Here is a 22,576-nt window from a genome sequence, read left to right as displayed (position 1 = left end):
AAACCACGGGGAGGGGTCCGAAAAAAAAGGCGAAAAAAAAGGCAAAATAAAGTCAAAATAAGCAAAAAAAAAAAAAAGGCACAAAAGGGATCCCGGGGGGTCTCCCCCATCTCAGGGGAGTGGGGACACCCCCAAACCTTCACTCCTAAAATGAGTCTGGGGTCCTTCAGAAATCCCACGTGGGGAGCCCCGAGCCCCCAGATGAGGGAGGGAGGAGGAGGAGGAAGGAAAAAAGGGGAGGGGGAGGAAAGAAAAGATGGGGAGGGGGAAGGAAAGAAAAGATGGGGAGGGGGGGGAAGGAAAAGATGGGGAGGGGTCTCCTGGGGGGGGTGTAAAAAAACCACAGGAGGGTCACAAAAAAAGGCAAAAAAAAGTCCCAGAGAGACCCCCAAAGCGGGCTGGGGGTGGCTGAGGGGGGATCCTTCATATTGCCAGCGTTCCCCCCGCCCCAATTTGGGGAGGGGTCTCCCCTAGGTCCGGCGGCCTTTGGCGAACAGGCGGCTGTGCCAGTAGTCGGGGTTGTCGAAGGCGCAGTCCGAGGCTTCCAAGCTCCGCAGCGCCTTCATGGGGAGGGGGCGGCAGCGCGGCCGCGGCACCGCCTCCATCTCCTCGTAGCCTTCCTCCTCCTCCTCCTCCTCCTCCTCCTCCTCCTCCCGCCGGTGGGCGGGGGTCGCGGGCGGCTCCCCCGGCCGCATCTCGGTGTAGCCGTGGTGGCGCAGGGAGCGGCTGAGGCGCGGCTGTTTGTTCATGTACTCGTAATCTTCCTCTCCTTCGTCCTCCTCTTCTTCCTCCTCCGCGGGCTCCTGCTCGCTTCTGGGGGCTCCCGCCGTGGGGCGGGGGTCGCAGCCCCCCAGCTCCATGTATTCGTAGCCCAGTTCTTCCAGCGAGGCCGGGCGGGGGCGGGGGCGGTTCATGTATTCGTACTCTTCGTCCTCATCCTCCTCATCCTCCTCCTCTTCCTCACCTGGAGCCCGTACCGAGCGCCGGGCGGGGGCTGATGGGGAGGGGGCGCACAGAGGTCAGGACCCCTCCCCACCGCACCTGGAGACCTCACGGGGCTGCCCCTGGGGTCCTAAAATCCCAAAATCCTAAAAGAGAATCCCCTAAAGGAGCCCCCAAAAATGGGGATGGACCCCCCAGAGGCACAGGACCCCCCCAAAAATAGGGATGGACCCCCCAAGACCTGACAGGGAGGAAGAGGAGCCTCGGTTTGGGGGAGGGTCCTAAAATCCTAAAATCCTAAAAGAGCCCCAAATCCTAAAGGAGCTTCCGCTAAATGAGCCCCCAAACCCTAAAAATGGGGATGGACCCCCCCCCAAAACCCTGCAGAATCGGAGCCCCATCCCAAATACAGGGATGGACCCCCCCGAGGCACGGGAGACCCCAAACCCTGTGGGATGGGAACCCCACAGGTCCTGGGGTCCTAAAATCCTAAAATCCTAAAAGAGAATCCCCAAAAGGAGCCCCCGAACCCCAAAATTAGGGATGGACACCCCCAGCCCCAATCCAGCGGGACAGAGCCCCCCCAATAAGGACCCCCATGAATGGGGGGAGCCCCAAAACCCGATCCAATGGGATGAGACCCCTCCCCTAAAGGACCCCCAAGGACAGGGGGAACCCCAAAACCCCATCCAAAGGGACAGACACCCCCAAAAGACCCTCACGAAGAGGGGGAAACCCCAAAACCCAACCCAATGAGACAGAAACCCCCTCCCCCAAGACCCCCACAGACAGGGGGAGCCCCCAGACCCCATCCAAAGGGACAGAGCCCCCCCCCAAAAGACCCTCACAGATGGGGTGAGCCCCAAAACCCGATCAAATGGGATGAGACACCCCAAAAAGACCCCCATGAATGGGGAGAGCCCCCAGACCCAACCCAATGGGATGAGACACCCCCCTCCCTAAAACCCCCACAGACAGGGGGAGCCCCCAGACCAAACCCAAAGGGACAGAGCCCCCCCCCCAAAAGACCCTCACAAAGAGGGGGAAACCCCAAAACCCGATCAAAGGGACAGAAACCCCCTCCCCAAGACCCCCACAGACAGGGGGAGCCCCAAAACCCAACCCAATGGGATGAGACCCCCCCTCCCTAAAACCCTCACAGACAGAGAGACCCCCCGAGACCCCATCCAAAGGGACAGACCCCCCCCCAAAGAACCCCCATGAATGGGGAGAACCCCAAAACCTGATCCAATGAGACAGAAACCCCTCCCCAAGCCCCCCACAGACCGGGAGAGCCCCCAGACCCCATCCAAAGGGACAGACCCCCAGACCCCACCCCCCAAAGAACCCCCATGAATGGGCAGAACCCCAAAACCCGATCCAACGAGACAGACCCCCCCCCATCCCAAGCCCCCTGTGAACGGGGTGAGCCCCAAAACCCGCTCCAAAGGGACAGCCCCCCCTCCCCAAGCCCCCCAGCCCCATCCCAGCGCGATGTGACACCCCCCGGGCCCCCCCCGACCTGGCAGGGCGCGGGTGGGGCTCACGTATCCGTTGGGATCCTCCTCGCTGCCCTCGGAGCCGGGCGCCGGGGGGGGCTGCAGGCTCTCCCGCTGCGACAGGTACGCGCTGTCCCCCCCCCGCGAGCGGAGGCTGCGGCACAGGGACCCCCCCAGGGACCCCCCCGAGCCCCCCAGCTCCAGCTCCGAGGCGGTGCCGCGGCCCTCGGAGCACTCGGACACCGTCCGGCCCAGCGAGCCCTGCCGGGCCCGGCGCGCCGGCCGCGCCCCCCCGGGCTGGGGACAACGGGGGGCGTCAGGGGGACACCCCAAACCTGACCCGAGACCCCAAACCCGCCCCGGGACCCCAAACCCACCCCGGGACCCCAAACCTGACCGGAGACCCCAAACATGACCCGAGACCCCAAACCCGCCCCGGGACCCCAAACCCGCCCCGGGACCCCAAACATGACCCGAGACCCCAAACCCGCCCCGGGACCCCAAACCCACCCCGGGACCCCAAACCTAACCCGGGACCCCAAACCCGCCCCGGGACCCCAAACCTGACCCGGGACCCCAAACCCGCCCCGGGACCCCAAACCTGACCCGGGACCCCAAACCCGACCCGGGACCCCAAACCCGCCCCGGGACCCCAAACCTGACCCGGGACCCCAAACCCGCCCCGGGACCCCAAATCTAACCCGGGACCCCAAACCTGACCCGGGACCCCAAACCCGCCCCGGGGATCCCAAACCTGACCCGGGACCCCAAACCCGACCCGGGACCCCAAACCTGACCCGAGACCCCAAACCCGCCCCGAGACCCCAAACCCGGCCCGGGACCCCAAACCCGCCCGGGGACCCCAAACCCGACCCGGGACCCCAAACCTGACCCGGGACCCCAAACCCGCCCGGGACCCCAAACCCGCCCCGGGGACCCCAAACCCGACCGGGGACCCCAAACCTGACCCGGGACCCCAAACCTGACCGGAGACCCCAAACCTGACCCGGGGATCCCAAACCCGCCCCGGGACCCCAAACCCGCCCTGGGGATCCCAAACCCGACCCGGGACCCCAAACCCGCCCCGGGACCCCAAACCCGACCCGGGACCCCAAACCCGCCCCGGGACCCCAAACCTGACCCGAGACCCCAAACCTGACCCGGGACCCCAAACCCGCCCCGGGACCCCAAACCCGCCCCGGGACCCCAAACCTGACCCGAGACCCCAAACCCGCCCCGGGGACCCCAAACCTGACCGGGGACCCCAAATCTGACCCGGGACCCCAAACCCGCCCCGGGACCCCAAACCTGACCCGGGACCCCAAACCTGACCGGGGATCCCAAACCCGCCCCGGGACCCCAAACCTGACCCGGGACCCCAAACCTGACCGGGGATCCCAAACCCGCCCCGGGACCCCAAACCTGCCCCGGGACCCCCCAGGCTGGGGACACGGAGGGGGGCATCAGGGAGGACACCCCAAATCCAACCCGGGGACCCCAAACCCATCCCGGGACCCCCACCATGGGTACACTGGCAAGAAGAGGGGGGGACCCCAACGAGACCCCAACCCCTGAGCCCCCCAGAGCCCCTCAAACCCCCCAGACCCCCCCAGCCCCCGGTACCTGCCGGGCGCAGCCCAGGCCGGGCTGGTTCATGGGGATGTACCCGGCGGGGGCGCTCAGCAGGCTCGGGCTCTGCGGGGGGACACGGGGGGACACCGAGGGGGCTGGCACCGAGGGGACAGCACGGGGGGACACGGGGGGAACACGGAGCTGGCACCGAGGGGACAGCACGGGGACACGGGGGGGACAACGGAGCTGGCACCGAGGGGACAGCACGGGGACACGGGGGGACAACGGGGCTGGCACCATGGGGACATCGCGGGGACACGGTGGGGACACCACAGGGACATGGCGGGGCTGGAACCGAGGGGACATCGCGGGGACACCAAGGGGACGCCGAGGGGACATTGTGGGGACATCACGGGGACAAGGAGGCTGGCACTGAGGGGACATGGCGGGGACACCGAGGGGACACGAGGGGACATCGTGGGGACGTGGGGACACCACAGGGACATGGGGACATGGGAGCTGACACCGAGGGGACATCGCGGGGACACGGGAGCTGGCACCGGCAGGGACACGGCAGGGACACCGCGGGGACATCCCCAATCCCCCCCCAGCCCCCGGGGGTCTCACCCGGGCGCAGCTGCCGCGGGGGCGCTGCGGGCCCAGCCCGGGCGCGAGGCCGAAGGTCCCGTCCAGCTCCTCCTCCTCCTCCTCCTCCTCCTCCTCCTCCAGCTCCAGCGTCTCCACCTCGTCCAGCTCCTTCTCGCTGAGGGGGGGGGGCTCGCCGGGGGGCGCGGCCCCGCTCTCCTGATTGGGGTGGGGGACAGGGATGGGGGATTTGGGGGATTTGGGGGGTTTGGGAGGGGTTTGGGGGGGTTTGGGGGGCTCACTTTGGTCACCAGGTGTGGGGAGGGGGAGTCCTGGGTCAGGGTCCTGGGGGGTTTTGGGAGGGCTCACCTTGATGACCAGGTAGCTCTGGGGGTTTGGGGGGTCCTGGGGATCCTGGGGGGTTTTGGGGGGGCTCACCTTGATGACCAGGTAGCGCGGGGGGTCCCGGGCCATGCGGGTGAACTCGTTGGCCAGCTCCTTGAAGGTGGGGCGGATGTTCTCATCGATCATCCAGCCTGGGGACAGGGACAGGGTCACAGGGTGGGGACACGGCCACAGGAACAGGGACAGGGACACCGGGGTGGGGACACGGCCACAGGGATGGGGACACAGCTAGAACCCACCCTGGGCATGGGGACACGGCCACGGGAATGGGGACATGGGAGGGGACAGCAGCAGGACCCTGCCCAGCCCTGGGGACAGCCTTAGTGACAGCCCTGGTGCCACCCCAGTGCCCCCCAGTGCCACCCCGGTGTCCCCAGCCCGCTCACATTTCACCATCACCATGTAGACGTCGATGGTGCAGATCTGGGGCTGCGAGAGCCGCTCGCCCTTCTCCAGCAGGTCTGGAACCTCGGCCAGGCGGATCCCGGGGCGTGGCGGCCTCGGCCCCTGGGAGCGGGGTCATCATCACCACTGACAGCTGTGACCCCTGGGGACAGCGGGGACATCTGTGAGCATTGGGGACACTGGGGACAGCCCATGAGCCATGGGGACCAGGGGGACAGCCCGGCCAGGTAGATCCTGGTGTATTGCTCATCATCTCCCACAGTGTCACCCCTGGGGACAGCAGGGACAGTGAGGGACACCAGGGGACACCAGGGGACAGCCAGGGGACACGAGGGGACACCTGGTGGTGCATGGTCTCCCACAGTGTCCCCGGCAGCAGGACAGTGAGGACACCAGGGGACACCAGGGAGTGGCGTGTGGCTCACCGTAGCTCCAGCGTACGGTGCTGCCGAAGTGGATGCTCTCCAGCGCCATCCACTTGATGGGCGTCTGCGGGGAAGGCGGGTGGGTGGCACCGATGGCACTTGGGGTGGCACCAATGGCATTTGGGGTGACACCGATGGCTTTTGGGGGTGACACCGATGGCACTTGGGGGTGGCACTGATGGCACTTGGGGTGGCACCAGTGCCATTTGGGGGTGACATGGGTATCCTTTGGGGTGACACCAATGCCATTGGGTGCAACACCGATGCCATTCGGGATGTCCCAGAGTGGGTGACAGTGACGCCATTTCATATGACACCAATGTCATTTGGTGTGACACCGATGCCATTTGGATGCCATTTGAGGTGACACCGGTGCCATTTGCGGTGACACCGATGCCGTTGGGTGCCACATCAATGCCATTTGGGGTGTCCCAGAGCGGGTGACATCGATACCATTTCGTGACACCGATGCCCTTTGGAGTGACACTGATGCCATTTGAGGTGACACCGATGCCATTGGGTGTCACACAGATGCCATTGGGGGTGTCCCAGAGCGGGTGACACCGACGCCCTTTGGGTGCCATTGGGTGTGACACCAGTGCCATTTGGGTGCCATTTGAAGTGACACCGATGCCATTGAGGTGACACCGATGCCATTTGGTGTGACAGGATGGCATTTGGGTGACAGGATGGCATTTGGAGCATCCCAGAGTGGGTGACACCAACACCTTTTGGTGTGACACCGGTGTCATTTGGTGTGTCCCAGAGCAGGTGACACCAATGCCGTTTGAGGTGGCACCAATGCCATTGGGGGTCCCACCAATGCCATTTGGGGGTGACATGGGTGCCATTTGGGTGCCATTTGGGGTGACATTTGGCTGCCATCGGAGGTCCCACCGATGCCATTGGGGGTGACACCGGCGCCATTGGGGGATCCCACTGATGCCCCCTTAGGGGTCCCACCAATGCCATTTGGGGGTGACATGGGTGCCATTTGAAGTGACACCAATGCCATTGGGGGGTCCCACCGATGCCCCTTTGGGGGTCGCAGCCCCCAGCCCCACCTTGAGCTCGTTGTAGAAGTATTTCTTGTCGTCGGGGTAGAGCAGGTCGGCGATGCCGAAATCGGCCACCTGCGCCTGGCTGGGCGACTTGAGCAGCACGTTCCGGGCAGCCAGGTTCCTGTGCACCATGCGGTGCTCCTCCAGGTAGTACATGCCCTGAAAATGGGGAGAAAGCTTATTTTTAAATATTTATTTATTTATTTATTTATCTATTTATTTATTTTATGTGTATTCTGTCGGTTATATATTGGATTCTATAGAATATAACCGCCAGGTTCCTGTGCACCATGCGGTGCTCCTCCAGGTAGTACATGCCCTGAAAATGGGGAGAAAACTTATTTTTAAATATTTATTTATTTCTTTATTTATCTATTTATTTATTTTATGTGTATTCTGTCGGTTATATATTGGATTCTATAGAATATAACCGCCAGGTTCCTGTGCACCATGCGGTGCTCCTCCAGGTAGTACATGCCCTGAAAATGGGGGGAAAGCTTAATTTTTAATATTTTATTTATTTGTCGTATTTATTATAGGTGTATAATATTGGTTCTATATAGTATAATGTAAAATATATAATATAACAACCAGGTTCCTGTGCACCAAGTGGTGCTCCTCCAGGGAGCACATCCCCTAAAACCAGGTAGAGAGGGGAGTTTTAAAATATATTTGTAATTGATTTATTGATTTATTGATTTATTTATTATATGTGTATAATATTGGTTCTATATTGTATAATGTATAATATAACTGCGCATACCTTTGGTCCTAAAAACTGAGGGTGAAGGGTTTGGGGTGGTTCCTGCACCTTCCTTTACATAAATATATATAAATAAAAACAAAAATCAAGTTTTAGGGGATGTACTACCTGGAGGATTTTTGGACCGAAGGAATCAGCAGGAACCACCCCAAACCCTTCACGTGCTCAGCTTTTAGGACCAAAGGAATCTGCAGAAGCCCCCCAAACCCTTCACCCTGCCTGAACTCTAGTTTTTTAGGACCAAAGGAATGGGTCACCCTGTGTGACCCCTCCGTTTTTAGGACTCAGGATGGCGCAGAACCACCCCAAAGCCTTCGCCCTGTGTGAATTCTCAGCTTTTAGGACCGAAGGAATCAGCAGGAGCCACCCCAAACCCTTCACCCTCTCAGCTTTTAGGACACAGGAAGGCACAGGAGCCCCCCAAACCCTTCCACCCCGTGGGACACCTCAGTTTTTAGCACAGAAGGAATGTGCAGAAGCCCCCCAAATCCTTCACCCTCAGTTTTCAGGGCAAAAGGAATGGGCAGGAACCACCCAAACCCTTCACCCTGCCTGAACTCTAATTTTTTAGGACCAAAGGAATGGGTCACCCTGTGTGACCCCTCAGTTTTTAGGACTCCAGAAGGCACAGAACCACCCCAAACCCTTCACCCTGTGTGACCCCTCAGCTTTTAGCACAGGAGGAATCAGCAGGAACCACCCCAAACCCTTCACCCGCTCAGCTTTCAGGACGGAAGGAACACACGGAGCCCCCCAAACCCTTCACCCTGTCTGAACTCTAATTTCTTAGGATGGAAAGCACGGGCAGGAACCACCCCAAAGCCTTCACCCGCTCAGCTTTCAGGACGGAAGGAACGCGCGGAGCCCCCCAGACCCTTCCCCCCGGGCGCCCCCCGCGTTCTCTCTGGCGGGGCAGGGCTGCGGCGCGGCGGGCACTGACCTTGGCCACCTGCACGCACCAGTTGAGCAGCAGCTGGGGGCTGATGGCGCCGCGGTTCTTGCGCACGTAGTCGAGCAGCGAGCCCAGCGGCAGCAGCTGCGTCACCAGCTGCAGCTGCGGGCCCGGGCAGATCCCCAGCAGCCGCACGATGTACGAGTGATCCAGGCTGCCGATGGCCAGCATGTGCTGGGGGGGCACAGGGTCAGCACCCCCACATCCGTGGGGACACCCAGAGCATCCCCAAAGTGTGCCCAGGGCACCCCCAGATCCAGGGGGACACCAACAGCACCCCCAAAGTGTCCCCAAAGTGTCCCCAGAGTGTCCCCAGAGCATCCCCAAATTTTCCCAGATCCAGGGGGACACCCAGAGCATGCCTGGAGTGTCCCCGAAGTGTCCCTGGGGCACCCCCAGATCCAGGGGGACACTCAAAGCACCCCCAGAGCGCCTTGAAATGTCCTCAGAGCACCCCTGGAGTGTGCCCAGGGCACCCCCAGACTGTCCCCAGAGCACCCCAGGTCTAGGGGGGCACCCAGAGCATCCCCAGGGCATCCCCAGAGCACCTTGGAGTGTCCTTAGAGCACCCCTGGAGTGTGCCCAGGGCACCCCCAGATCCAGGGGGACACCCAGAGCACCCCCAAAGTGTCCCCAGAGTGTCCCTGGGGCACCCCCAGATCCAGGGGGACATTCTGGGCATCCCTGGAGTGTCCCTGGGACACCCCAGAGCATCCCCAGAGCACCCCCAGCTACAGGGGGACACCAGGGGCACCCCCAGAGAGTCCCTGGAGTGTCCCCAGAGCACCCCAAACTTCCCCAGATCCGGGGGGACACCCAGAGCACCCCGTGAGCATCCCTGGAACGTCCCCAGAGCACCCCCAGAGTGTCCCCGCAGTGTCCCCAGACCTCCCCAGATCCAGGGGGACACCTGGAGCACCCCCTGAGTGTCCCCAAATCCCCCTGGACACACCTGGAACCCCTCCCCTGGCCTCAGAGAGGAACCCCCAGAGCACCCCCAAACCCCCCATGGCTCCAGGGGGACACCCAGAGCACCCCCAGAGGGGCCCTGGAGCACCCCCAGACCCCCCAGAGCCCAAGGGGACCCCCAGACCCCCCAGAGCCCCCGCACTCACGTCGGTGACGGCGTGGAAGGATTGCTGCCCGCTCCAGCCCTGGATCACCTTGATGCTCACCGGGATCTTGATGGAATCCCCGTCCGGGATCCAGATCCCCTGCGGGACCAGGGTCGGCGGGATCGGTGGGATTGATGGGATGGGATTCGGGTGATGGGATGGGATTGATGGGATTGATGGGATGGGATAGGATGGGATCAATGGGATTGATAGGATGGGATCAATGGGATCAATGGGATCAATGGGATTGATAGGATGGGATCAATGGGATGGGATGGGACTGATGAGATTGATGGGATCAATGGGATTTATGGGACTTATGGGATGGGATTGATGGGATCAACGGGATGGGATCTGTGGGATGGGATGAGATCAATGGGATAGATCAATGGGACTTATGGGATGGGATGGGATTGATGGGATCAGCGGGATGGCGGGGCAGTAGGATGACATGGAATGGGATGGATTGATGGATGATCATGGGACATGGGGTGGGTATGGGATGGATCAATGGGATGGGATCAATGGGATGGATGGATCGTAGGATGGATCAATGGATGGGATGGATTGATGGGATGATCAATGGGATCAATGGGGTGGGATTTATGGGATGGATCAATGGGATGGGATCAATGGGATGGGATGGGATCAGTAGGATGGATCAATGGAATGGGATGGGATTGATGGGATGATCAATGGGATCAATGGGGTGGGATTTATGGGATGGATCAATGGGATGGGATCAATGGGATGGGATGGGATGGGATCAGTGGGGTGGGATTTATGGGATGGCACCTCAGCCCCCTCCCCATGCCCCCTCCCCACGCCCCCACCTTGTGCACGGTGCCGAAGACGCCGGAGCCCAGCACCTTGAGGCGCTTCAGCTCCGACTCCTTGAAGATCCGGGCCAGGACCTTGTTGGCTTTTTCACTGGGGTCCAGCGGCTCCAGGCTCTGCGGGGACACGGCGTGACAGTGGGGACGGGGACAGGGACAGGGACACGGTGTGGGAACAGGGACAGGGACAAGGCGTGACAGCGGGGACGGGGACAGGGACATGGCATGGGGACAGGGACATGGCGTGACAGCGGGGACGGGGACAGGGACACGGTGTGGCAACGGGGACAGGGACACGGCGTGACAGTGGGGACGGGGACAGGGACAGGGACATGGCATGGGGACAGGGACATGGCGTGACAATGGGGACGGGGACAGGGACAGGGACACGGTGTGGGAACAGGGACAGGGACACGGCGTGACAGCGGGGACGGGGACAGGGACAGGGACACGGTGTGGCAACGGGGACAGGGATGGGGACATGGCATGGGAACACGGACAGGGACAGGATGGGGACACAGAGTGGCAACGGGGACAGGGACAGGGACAAGGACATGGCATGGGAACAGGGACTGGGACGGGGATGGGGCCAGAAATGGGGACAGGTACAGGGACAGGAGCTCAGCAGGATGAGGATGGAGAGCGACTGGGGTGGAAGCAGAACTGAGGCTGGACGGGAACGGGGCTGGCGAGGACCGGCCACAGGACCCGGGACACCGCCCCCTCCCCGCCGCTCCCGGTACCGCCCCGGGGCCCCTCCCCGCCGCTCCCGGTGCCGCTCCTGGTGCCGTTGCCGGTACCGCCCCGGGGCCCCCGGAGCTGACCTCGCCCCGCTCCAGGTAGCGCCGCATCGCCCGTTTCTTCTGGATCTTCTTGCCCCGCCAGTAGAGCAGCGCCAGCAGCACCAGCGAGCACGAGAGGAAAACGGCACCGACCACCATGACCGCGATCAGCGTCGGGGCCCGCCTGCGGCACCGGGAACGGGAACGGGAACGGGGTGAGGATGAGGATGGGAACGGGAATGGGAACGGGGATGGGAACGGCGATGGGAACGGGAACGGGGTGAGGATGAGGATGGGAACGGGAACAGGGTGGGGATGAGGATAGGAACGGGAACGGGAACGGGAACGGGAACGGAACGGCGATGGGAACGGGGGACGGGGAAAAGCACAGCGTTAGGGTCCCCGCAGCCCCTCGGGGTCCCCGCAACCCCCCCGGGACGCCCCCGACCCCCCCGCGGTACCTGGACACGGGCAGGGGGTTCCCCAGGCAGTCCCGCAGCAGCGGCCCCACACACCTGCCGGGAGGGACACGGGGGTCACCCGTGGGGGAACCCCCAGCAGAGACCCCAGACCCCAAAATGCCACCAGTGAGGTCCTGAGTCCCCAAATCCTGCCCCGAATGATGAGCCAGGACCCCCAACCTGTCCCCAGTGATACCCCAGGGCCCCCACCCTGCTCCCAAAGAGCTTTTGGGACCCCCACCTCCACGGGGTTCCCTGAACCTCCCCCATTCCCCCAATGGATTCCTGACCTCCCAACCTGCCTGGGGCCCCCAAAGAGGCTCCCCAAAGAAGTTTTGGGCCCCACCCTGCCCCAAATGATGCCCCAGGACTCCCACCCTCCTCCCAAAGAGCTTTTAGGACCCCCACTCTCCTCCCAAAGATCTTTTGAGCCCCCCACCCTGCCCTCCACGGCATCCCCTGAACCTCCCCCATTCCCCCAATGGCTTCCTGAGCCCCCAAACCCTGCCCGGACCCCCCCAAACCCCTCCCGTCTCTCTCTGCCCGATGCCCCCGACCCCCCGCGCACCCCCGCGTGCAGTTCTCGTGGCAGGGCCGGCACTCGCGGCTCCCGTCGGGGAATTTGTAGATGGGGCCGCGCTCGCCCAGGACCCCGTCGGGACATCGCTCCACGCAGTGCGGCCCGTCGCGATAGTGGGCGCAGCGCGTGCACGTGTCGGCGCCCTGCGGAGGGGGGGGTGACAGCGTGGGGACACCGTGGGGACAGCGGGGACGCGGCGGGGGGCGCGGGCGGGCCGTACCGAGCCGTTGCAGGTGGCGCCGCCGTCGATGCGCTCGCACTCCGGGTGGCACTCGGTGCACTCGCCGCCCTGCGAGAACTCCCGCGGGTCCCTGAGGGCACGGCGGGGCTGGCACGGTGGCACCTCGGGGGTGACAGGGCCATCCCGGGGGTGACAGGGCCATCCCGGGGGTGACAGGGCCATACCGGGGGTGACAGGGCCATCCCGGGGGTGACAGGGCCATCTCCGCAGTGTCGGTGCCCCCCGTGTGCCCCCCATGTCCCCGTTTCCCTGTGTTGCCCGCACCCCCCTTGTCCCCTTTGTCCCCCATGTCCCCGTGTGCCCCCCGTGCCCCCCATGACCCCCGTGCCCCTCATGCCACCCTTGCCCCTTGCCCCCCTTGTCCCCCCATGCTCCCCATGCTCCTTGTGTCCCCCATCCCCCCATGCCCCCCGTGCCCATCTTTTCCCCTTTGTTCCCCGTGTCCCCTGTGCCCCCCTTTGTCCCCCATACCCCCCATAACCCCCGTGTCCCCCATGTCCCCCTTGGCCTGTTTGCCCCCCATGTCCCCCGTGCCCCCAGTGCCCCCGGTGCCCGCTGACCCCTCGGTGAAGCGGCAGGTGGGCACGCAGACGCCCCTCCGGCTGTAGAAGCGGCAGGACAGGCACTGCCCGGGCCCGGGGCCCCAGCAGCCCTCGGCCGAGCACAGCGGGTCACACACCTTGCCCTCTTGCTCTGGGGGGACAGCGACAGCGGCTGGGGTCACCGGGGGGACAGGGACGGGGGGCTGGGGTCACAGAGGGGCTGGGGTCACCCATGGGGACAGGGACAGGGGGCTGGGGGCACCCATGGGGACAGGGACAGGGGGCTGGGGGCACAGAGGGGCTGGGGTCAGCAGGGGGAAACAGGGACAGGGGGCTGCGGGCACAGAGGGGCTGGGGGCACCCAGGGGGGACAGGGACAGGGGGCTGGGGGTCACAGAGGGGCTGGGGGCACCCAGGGGGGACAGGGACAGGGGGCTGGGGGTCACAGAGGGGCTGGGGGCACCCAGGGGGGACAGGGACAGGGGGCTGGGGGTCACAGAGGGGCTGGGGGCACCCAGGGGGACAGTGGGGTTGGGGTCACCCCCTCTGGGCTCAGAACAGGGTCTGGGGGGGTCCCTCAGCCCGGGGTCCGTTTGTCCCCGTGTCCCCTCCCCTATGGGATGGGCAGGGGGGGGTCTCAGTTTGGGGTCTGGGGTCCCGGTGTCCCCCCCATGGGACAGACAGGGGATCCCTGGAGGGGCCTGGGTGTCCCCGAGGGGTCCTGGGGGGTCCCACGCCCCCTCGCTGTGTAAGGAATGGGGGTCCCACGCGGGATCTGGGGGTGCTGGTGTCCCCGCCCCTATGGGATGGATGTGGGAGGGTCTCAGTTCGGGGTCTGGGGTCCCGGTGTCCCCTCCCCTATGGGACGGACAGGGGATCCCTGGAGGGGTCTGGGTGTCCCCGAGGGGTCCCACGCCCGGGGGAACGGGGGTTCAGTGCAGGATCTGGGGGTCCCGGTGTCCCCTTCCCTGTGGGACTGACTGAGGGCCCTTAGAGGGGTCTGGGTGTCCCCGAGGGGTCCCGGCGGGGGTCCCACGCCCCCTCCCCGCCCTGCCCACGCACGGCACTTGCTGCGGGGCCGGTTGTTGCGGATGTCGAGGTCGGCGCGGCTGCGGCTGAGCGCGGCCCAGTGCACGGTGTGCAGGAAGCAGAGCCGCCGGTTCTCCGTGATGTACACGCGGCCCGCGCTCACCTCGCGCAGCGAGCGCAGCCCCAGCGACGTGACGTTCTCGTTCTTCATGATCAGCAGCGAGAAACCGCGGCTGAGGGGAGCGACACCGGGAATTCGGGGGGCTGGGGGGGCTACGGGAGATGGGGAGGGGTCCGGGAACCGGGGGAGCTCCGGGGGATGCTCCGGGAGCCGCGGGGATGAACCGGGAGCCGGCAAATGAACCGGATGCCGCTCCGGGAGCCGGCAAATGGAACGGGAGCGGAGGGATGAACCGGGAGCGGGAGGGAGAAGCGGGAACAGGGGGATGCTCCAGGAACCGGGAAATGAACCGGGAGCTGCTCCGGGAGCCGGGGGATGAACCGGGAGTGAGTGGAAACTCCGAGAGCCGCTCCGGGATTCGGGGAATGTTCCGGGAGCCGGGGGACGAACCGGAGCCGGGGGGATGAACCGGGAGCCGGGGGATGAACCGGGAGCCGGGGGATGAACCGGGAGCCCGGAGGATGCCCCGGGAGCCCGGGGGAGGCTCGGAGGAGGAGGGGACGTTCCCGGATACTCCAGGAGCGGGGAGGATGCGCCGGGAGCCGGGAAACAATTCTGGGATTGAGGGGATGCTCCTGGAGCCGGGGGATGAACCGGAGCCGGGGGAGAGACTGCGGGAGCGGGAGGGACGGACGGACGGACGGACGGACGGACGGACGGACAAGGACAGAGGGATGGGGGGTGCCGGGACAAGCAGGGGTGCAGGGACAAGGGGAGGAGGGAATTGGGGAAAATGGGGAATTCGGGATTGGGGGAAAGGGGGAATTCAGGGATTGAAGATGCCGGGGAATGCAGGAATTAGGGAATTCAGGGATCGGGAATGCAGGGATTAGGGAAAGTGGGGAATTCAGGGATTGGGAATGCGGGAATCAAGGAAAACAGGGAGTTCAGGATCAGGGATGCCGGGGAGGAGCGCAGGACACGCGGCAGGGGCTCCTCACTTGTACAGGCTCCGTCCCCCGATGGTCTCGAGGTTGGAGAAGACGCTGAAGTTGTGCATGTGCTTGGGCCAGGACTGGATGTTCAGGTACCCTGCGGGCACACCGGGGGCTCAGGGGGGTCCTGGGGGGTCCCAGGGGGGTCCCAGCCCCCCCGGCCCCCCCTCCTCACCCGTGATCTCCCGCACTGTGCGGAACACGTTCAGCTTCTCGGGGTCCAGCGCCGAGATGTTGCGCCAGGGGTCCCTGCGGGGCCAGAGGAGGGGTCAGCGGGGCTGGGGCAGGGGCTGCACCCCCTAAACCCCCCCCGAACCCCCCAGATCCCAAATCCCATCCCTCACCCCTCCAGGCCCGTGATGAGGAAGTCGAGGTTGCCCAGGATCTTGGTGCAGTTGATGAAGGTGTCGATGTTGCTGGAATCCACCGTCTGGTATTTGCTGCCAGCGCCGGTGCCCTCGCAGGCTGTGAGGGGTGGGCAGGGGTCGGGGGGGGTCCCACAGCCCCCAGACCCCCCTGGGGACCCTCAGAACCCTCCCCAGCCCCTACCCTTGGGGCACAGCCCCGCGCAGGGCTCGCAGATCTTCAGCCCGTTCTTCTCCACCTCCATCTTGTCGTTGGGGCAGGCGCGCACGCACGAGCTCTGATCCACCACGAAATTATCTGGGCAGGGGGGGACAGGGACAGCCCGGGGGTCACCTGGAGCCCCCCCCGAGCGCGGGTGGCCCCCCCAGAGCCCCCCGGCCGCACTCACGGGGGCACTGGCGCACGCAGACCCCCCCGTACTGGTACTTGGTGTCGGGGTTGGGCTCCAGCTGGAAGGTGAGCTTGTTGTAGATCAGGGGCTGCGGGCACAGCGGGAAGCACGAGCCGCTGTCGTTGAAGTGCCGGCAGGCCTGCGGACGGACAGACGGACAGATGGACGTAGGGGTACGGGATGGACAGATGGACAGGGGATGGATATGGGGACGGACACAGGGATGGGCACAGATGGACGCACAAGCCGCTGTTGTCGAAGCACGGGCGGGCCTGCGGACGGACAGATGGACATGGGACGGACAGACGGATATGGGATGGACAGATGGACAGGGGATGGATATGGGGACGGACACAGAGGGATGCACGAGCCGCTGTTGTTGAGGCGCCGGCAGGCCTGGGGACGGACAGACAGACACGGGATGGACACAGGGATGGATGGATGGATGGATGGATGGATGGATGGATGGATGGATGGACATAGGGGCTGGTGGATACAGGGACGGACAGACAGATAGAGGGATGCAGGGGTAGATGGACGGTTGGACAGACAGACAGACAGATAAACCGATGCCTGTGGGGCGCACATGTACAAAGCAGTGGGTGCACAGGGGTGGGCGGACGGACAGATGGACAAACAGACAGACGGACAGACGCACACACAGACAGACTTATGAAGCAGTGTGTGCGCAGGGGCCCGGTGCACACACAGACACACACACAGACAGACAGACGGACAGATGGACAGACGGACGTACAAAGCAGTGTGTGCGCAGGGGCCCGGTGCACACACACACACACACACAGACAGACGGACAGACGGACGGACAGACGGACGTACGAAGCAGTGCGTGCACAGGGGCCCGGTGCACACAGACACACACACAGACGGACAGACGGGACGGACAGACGGACGTACGAAGCAGTGCGTGCGCAGGGGCCCGGTGCACACACAGACACACACACAGACACACACAGACGGACAGACGGATGGACAGACGGACGTACAAGGCAGTGCGTGCGCAGGGGCCGGTGCACACAGACACACACACAGACGGACAGACGGACGGACGGACAGACGGACGTACGAAGCAGTGCGTGCGCAGGGGCCCGGTGCAGCCGCCCGCGCACTCCTCGTGGCAGCACTCGTTGGGCGCGCGGCCGAAGCAGCGCCCGTTGCACTGCGGGGCGCAGATGGTCTTGGTAACTGCGGGGACACCGGGGGAGGGGGGGGTCACCGGGGGGGGGCTGGCACACCCCCAAAACCCCCCCGGTACCCCCTGAGCCCCCCGGTACCCCCGGTACCCCGGTGACCCCGTTCCCGGCCCGGTTCTCACGTTTCTGGCAGTCCTCGGGGCCCGGCCCCCAGCAGTGACCGGCGCAGCTCTCGTGGCACGGGGGACCTGCGGGACAGGACGGCAGCGGGGTCACGACAGAAACGGGGGGGACCCCGAAAGGACCCCAAAACCAGGGGGACACCAAAGGGACCCCACAGGGACCCCAGAAACAGGGTGACCCCAAACCCAGGGGTGACTTCAAACCCAGGGGTCACCCACAAAGCCACCCTAAACTCAAGGGGGACTCCAAAGGGACCCCAAGCCCAGGGTGACCCCAAAGCCCCCAAGCTCGGGTGACCCCAAAACCGAGAGGTGACCCCGCAGTCCCCCAGCCCCAGGTGTCCCCGCAGTCCCCCCAGGTGTCCCCGCTGTCCCCACGCACAGGCGCGGCCGTTGTCCCTCACGAGCGGCTCCAGGCGCGGGTCCCTCATGATGTCCCTCCACTCCACCGTGTCCACGTGGCACAGCTGCGCGTTCTTCTCGATGTACACCCCCCCCGCCAGGATCTCTGCGGTGACAGGGGGCACAGGGGGTGACAAAGGGTGACGAGGGGGGACAGACACCCCCGGATCCGCCTGGCAGCCCAGGGAGGGGATGGCGGCCTCGGGGACGGTCCCTGCCCCGAGGGACACGGTGGGATGGGGACCTCAGAGGGCACAGAGGGGTGGCAGCGTCCCCAGCTGCAGTGTGTCCCCTCTCCGTGCCAGTCCCATGGGTGTCTCAAGCCCCCCGTGATGTCCCCAACCCTCCGTGGTGTCCCCAACCCCTGCAATGTCCCCATCCCCACGGTGTCCTCAGCCTCACAATGTCCCCATCTTGCCATGATGTCCCCATCCCCGTGGTGTGCCCATCTCCCCACAACGTCCCCAACCCATCATGATGTCCCCAACCCCTGCAATGTCCCCAACCCTCCACGATGTCCCCCGGCCCATGGAGTCCCCTCTCTGCGCCAGCCCCATGGGTGTCCCCAACCCCCTGTGATGTCCCCAACTCCCCACGATGTCCCCAACTCCACTGTGTCCTCAATCTCACAATGTCCCCAACTCACCATGGTGTCCCCCCCTCCATGATGTCCCCGCGGTGTCCCCAAAGTCCTGCAGTGTCCCCAGCCCCCCATGACGTCCCCAACCCCCTGCAATGTCCCCATTCCCGCGGTGCCCTCAACCTTACAATGTCCCCAACCCACCATGATGTCCCCAACCCCCGCAGTGTCCCTAACCGTCGGTGTCCCCAACCCCATGGTTTCCCCATCTCCCCTCGATGTCCCCAGCCCCGCCGTGTCCCCAGCCCTCAGTGTCCCACCTGTGAGCTGGTTGAGGCCGAGCTGGCGCAGGGCGTGCGTGGTGTTGGGGTTGTAGTTGAGCAGCACGAAGAGGGCGAATTTGTCCTCGTAGAACTGCGTGCCGCGGATCACGCGCAGGTTCTGCAGCGGCAGCGCCGCGAACACGTTCATGGCGATCAGGATGTAGCCGGTCACCTCCCGGATGGTCTGCGGGGGGGACAGGGCTCACACGGTGGCCTTGGTGACACACCGTGGTGGCTGTGTCACCCACGCAATGGTCACGTCCTCCCCTTGATGGCCACTGTCCCCATGGTGCCTGTGTCACCTCCAAACTGGCCATGTCCTGCACATGGTGGCCATGGCCCCCATGGTGGACATGTCACCTCCAAACTGGCCATGTCCTCCCCTTGATGGCCGCTGTCCCCATGGTGGACACGTGACACCCAAACTGGCCACGTCCTCCCCTGGGTGGCAGCAGCAATGTCCCCCATGAGGTCCCTGTCCCCTCGGAGCGTGTCCCCCCTCAGTGTCCCCTCGGTGTCCCCCGGGCTCACCTGGAGGAAGGAGAGGTCCTGGGTGTGGTCGATGAGGACGATCTCCAGGTTGCCCATGACGATCTCGCAGTTGTTGTACATCTTGTGCAGGGTCTGGTACTGGTGCTGCGCGTCCCCGGTCACGCTCAGCCCGTTCAGCGTCCCCGCGCACACTGCGGGCACCCACCGTGTCACCACGGGGCCACCATGGTGTCACCGGGGCCACCACGGGGCCACCACGGGGCCACCAGGACACCCACCGTGTCTCTGGGGCCACCATGGGGCCACCAGGGCACCCACCGTGTCACTGAGGCCACCATGGGGCCACCAGGGCCACCAGGACACGCACCATGTCACCAGGGCCACCACGGGGCCACCACGGGGCCACAGCACCCCCTGCACGGTCACAGCAATGTCCCCTCAATGCTGGCCGTGTCCTGCACATGGTGGTCACGGTCATGGTGGTTGTGTCACCTCCTCAGTGGCCACGTCATCCCCTTGATGTCCCTGGGTGTCCCTGTCCCCTCCAAGCTGGACATGTCCTGCTCTAGGTGGCCATGGTCCCCGTGGTGGCCGTGTCACCCCCTCAGTGGTCATGATGGCCATGTTGTCCCCTGCATGGCCACTGCCATGTCCTGTCTGCGCTCTCTGTGCCCTCCAAGCTGGTCACGTCCTCCCCTTGACAGCCACCCCTCAATGTCCCTGTCCCCTCAGTGTCCCTGTCCCCTCCATGGTGTCCCTGTCCCCTCCACGAGTTCCCTGTCCCCTCCATGGTCTCCTGGCTATGGCAATGTCCCCATGGGGTCTCTGTCCTTTCCATGACGTCCCCTGCAAACGTCCCTGTCCCCTCCGTGGCATCCCCCTCACGGTGTCCCTGTCCCCTCCACGATGTCCTTGTCCCCTCCAGGGTGTCCCACCCGTGGTGTCCCTGTGTCCTCCATGATGCCTCCATGGTGTCTCCCTCATGGTGTCCCCTCCACCATGTCCTTGTCCCCTACATGGTGTCCCTGTCCCCTCCGCCGTCCTTGCCCCCCACCCCTGTCCCCAGCCCCCTCCCCAGCGCTGTCCCCGGCCCGGTTCCTCCCTCGCCGCTCCCTCCGCTCCCTCCCCGTGCCCGGGGTGCCCGAACCGGCCGGGCGAGCCTTGCGCAAGGCGGGCGCCCCGGGCTGGGCCTCCCCGCCCCGCCACGCCCGCCCGGACTTCGGCCCCGCGGCCACTCCCGGTCCCCTCGGTGTCCCCCCGGCTCCGGGGCCGCGGGGCGGGCTCGGTGTCCCCTCCGTTCCCGGTGTCCCCTCGGTGTCCCCTCCGTTCCCGGGGTCCCCTCGGTGTCCCCCCCGCTCCCGGGGGCGCGGGTCCCCTCGGTGTCGCCCCCGTTCCCGGTGTCCCCCCCGCTCCCGGGGGCGCACAGGGCCCCCTTTGTGGCACCGCACAAAGCCGCGATTGTGGCGGGCGGCACCGGGGGGGGCACCCGAGCCCCCCAAACCGGGACCCCCGGGGGCACCGAGGGCTGCGGGACCCGCCAGACGTGACTCAGGCCCCGGCGCTCAAAGGCGGCTTTGTCCGGCCCGGGACCCCTCCGGGGGCGGCCGCGGAGCTCGGGGCACGCACGGGAAGGGCCCCCCCGCCCGGGCCGGGCTATTTGAGCACGGAAAGGGCTAAAAAAAGGTCCCAGCTGCGATGGCAGCGGCCCCCGGCCCCCGCCGCCCCGGGGACGGGCACGGGGGGCCCGGAACGGGGGGTGCTGCGACCCCCGTGAAACACCGGGGGGGTCCCCGGGGGGTTGGGGGGCACCATCCCGCCCATCCCCGGGAGCCCCGAACGTGAATCATTAACGGGGGTCCCACGGCGGGATTGGGACTGGGAGTCCGCGACCCCCGGGTGCACCTGCCCGCGGGGGTGGGGGCGATGCTGGGACCCCCCCAACAGCGGGCGCCGCGGCGGCGGCGGGACCGGGCGTTATCAGCGCCGGCAGCTCCGGCACGTCCCCGCTATCAGCCGCGTGCCACCGCGGCCCGGAATAGCACCGGGGGACCCGGGGGGGGGGCACCGGGGGGGGGGAGCACCGGGAGGGGCTCGCAGCGACCTCCTGCCCTCGGCCCCGGCACAAAGGGGGCTGTGTGCGCGCCGGGCCCCGGCCCCGAACAAAGGGGGCTCTCAGAGACCGGGCTTTGAGGGGTGCGCGGCCGGGGCCGCCCCCCTCGTTGTCCCCGTGGTGTCCCCGAACCCCCCGAGGTGTCCCCGAGCCCCCGAGGTGTCCCTGAGCCCCCCGAGGTGTCCCCAAGCTCCCCGAGGTGTCCCCGCACCCCGCGCTGTTCCCTCTCTCCCGTGGGACCCGGAGCCCGCGGGTGGCACCCGAGGCGTCGCCGGTGGCACATGGAGCTGGGGACACAGCGAGGGGTCCCCCCGGTGTGCCCCCCTCCCCGGCACCCGCGGGCACCCCCGGGGTTTCGGGGCGTCGCCGGCCCCACCTGCGCGTCCAGCCCTCGGTGTTTTTCCTTTGGGGATTGGAAAACAACTCCCGGGCGGCCGCGGCCCTTCCGGGGTTCCGGGGGTGCCGGGGCGGCCCCGCGGGCAGGGCCGGGGGTCCCTCCGGGGGTTCCCCCCTTTGGGATCCCCCCCGTCCCGCTCGGGGGTCCCGCCCGGATCCCCCAAAGGCATCGCCGGGCTCGGCCCCGCAGCCTAAAATTAGCCCGGGCAGCTGCGGGGCCGCAGGTGCTGAGCCCGGGAGGGAGAACCGAGAGCGGGACGGAGCACGGGAGGGAGCACCGAGAACGGGACCGAGTCCCGGAGGGGGCACCGAGAACGGGACCGAGCCCGGGAGGGAGCACCGAGAGCCGGACGGAGCACGGGAGGGAGAACCGAGAGCCGGACGGAGCACGGGAGGGAGAACCGAGAGCCGGACCGAGTCCCGGAGGGGGCACCGAGAGCGCGGCCGAACCCCGAGAGCGGCCACCGAGCCCCAGCCCCGCCGGAGCCGCAGTCCCGGGGCGGTTTCAGTGCCGGTCCCGGTGCCCCCGGAGCCGTGCGGTCTCCCCGGGACAGCACCGGGGGCTCCCGGGACGCCCCCGCGGGAATTGCCGGATTGGATTGGGCTCCGGTACCGGCGGAACCGGCACAGCAGCACCGCCGCGACCCCGGAGCGCTCCCGCGCCCGCCGCCCATCCCGGGACCCCTGAGCGCTCCGGTGTTCCCCCGGTTCCCCGTTACCGAGCGCCGCGGCGCAGCCCCGGTTCCCCGATGCCGGTGCTCACCCGCCTGCGCGGAGCCGGGCGCGGGGAGCAGCAGCGGCAGCAGCAGCAGCAGCGCCCGGGGCCGCCCCCGGTGCGGCTCCATCGCGGCGCCCCGGTAGCGGCGGAG

At 66.0% G+C, this 22,576-nt stretch overlaps 1 protein-coding gene across 1 annotated transcript; it reads right to left on the bottom strand.

Annotated features, from left to right (window-relative positions):
- Positions 1–331: 331 nt before the first annotated feature.
- ERBB3 (erb-b2 receptor tyrosine kinase 3) lies at positions 332–22,576 on the bottom strand. Its single transcript, XM_030967290.1, has 29 exons — positions 22,471–22,576; positions 19,241–19,392; positions 18,707–18,893; positions 17,787–17,912; positions 17,405–17,470; positions 17,156–17,274; positions 16,066–16,207; positions 15,861–15,974; positions 15,656–15,776; positions 15,487–15,560; positions 15,318–15,408; positions 14,229–14,428; positions 13,185–13,317; positions 12,604–12,694; positions 12,372–12,526; positions 11,804–11,857; positions 11,385–11,526; positions 10,558–10,677; positions 9,725–9,823; positions 8,598–8,783; positions 6,898–7,053; positions 5,834–5,897; positions 5,633–5,678; positions 5,390–5,502; positions 5,037–5,134; positions 4,641–4,817; positions 4,065–4,136; positions 2,465–2,738; positions 332–994 (listed from the first exon to the last, which is right to left on the bottom strand). The coding sequence occupies exons 1-29, from the start codon at positions 22,550–22,552 to the stop codon at positions 471–473; spliced, it is 3,978 nt and encodes a 1,325-aa protein (XP_030823150.1). The 5' UTR covers positions 22,553–22,576; the 3' UTR covers positions 332–470.

This window comes from Camarhynchus parvulus, chromosome 29, assembly GCF_901933205.1.
Source record: "Camarhynchus parvulus chromosome 29, STF_HiC, whole genome shotgun sequence".
In the NCBI taxonomy this organism is placed as follows: Eukaryota; Metazoa; Chordata; class Aves; order Passeriformes; family Thraupidae; genus Camarhynchus; species Camarhynchus parvulus.
This window is presented reverse-complemented; position numbering and strand designations above follow the sequence as displayed.

Bases quoted from the DNA above. Each gene is read 5' to 3' on its own strand.
- ERBB3 (XM_030967290.1), bottom strand. From the start codon at position 22,552: ATGGAGCCGCACCGGGGGCGGCCCCGGGCGCTGCTGCTGCTGCTGCCG. The intron at 12,527-12,603 runs GTACGGCCCGCC...CCCCCTCCGCAG, and splicing joins GCGCCACCTGCAACGGCTCG to GGCGCCGACACGTGCACGCG. The intron at 4,137-4,640 runs GTGAGACCCCCG...GTCCCCCCGCAG, and splicing joins CCCGCGGCAGCTGCGCCCGG to AGCCCGAGCCTGCTGAGCGC.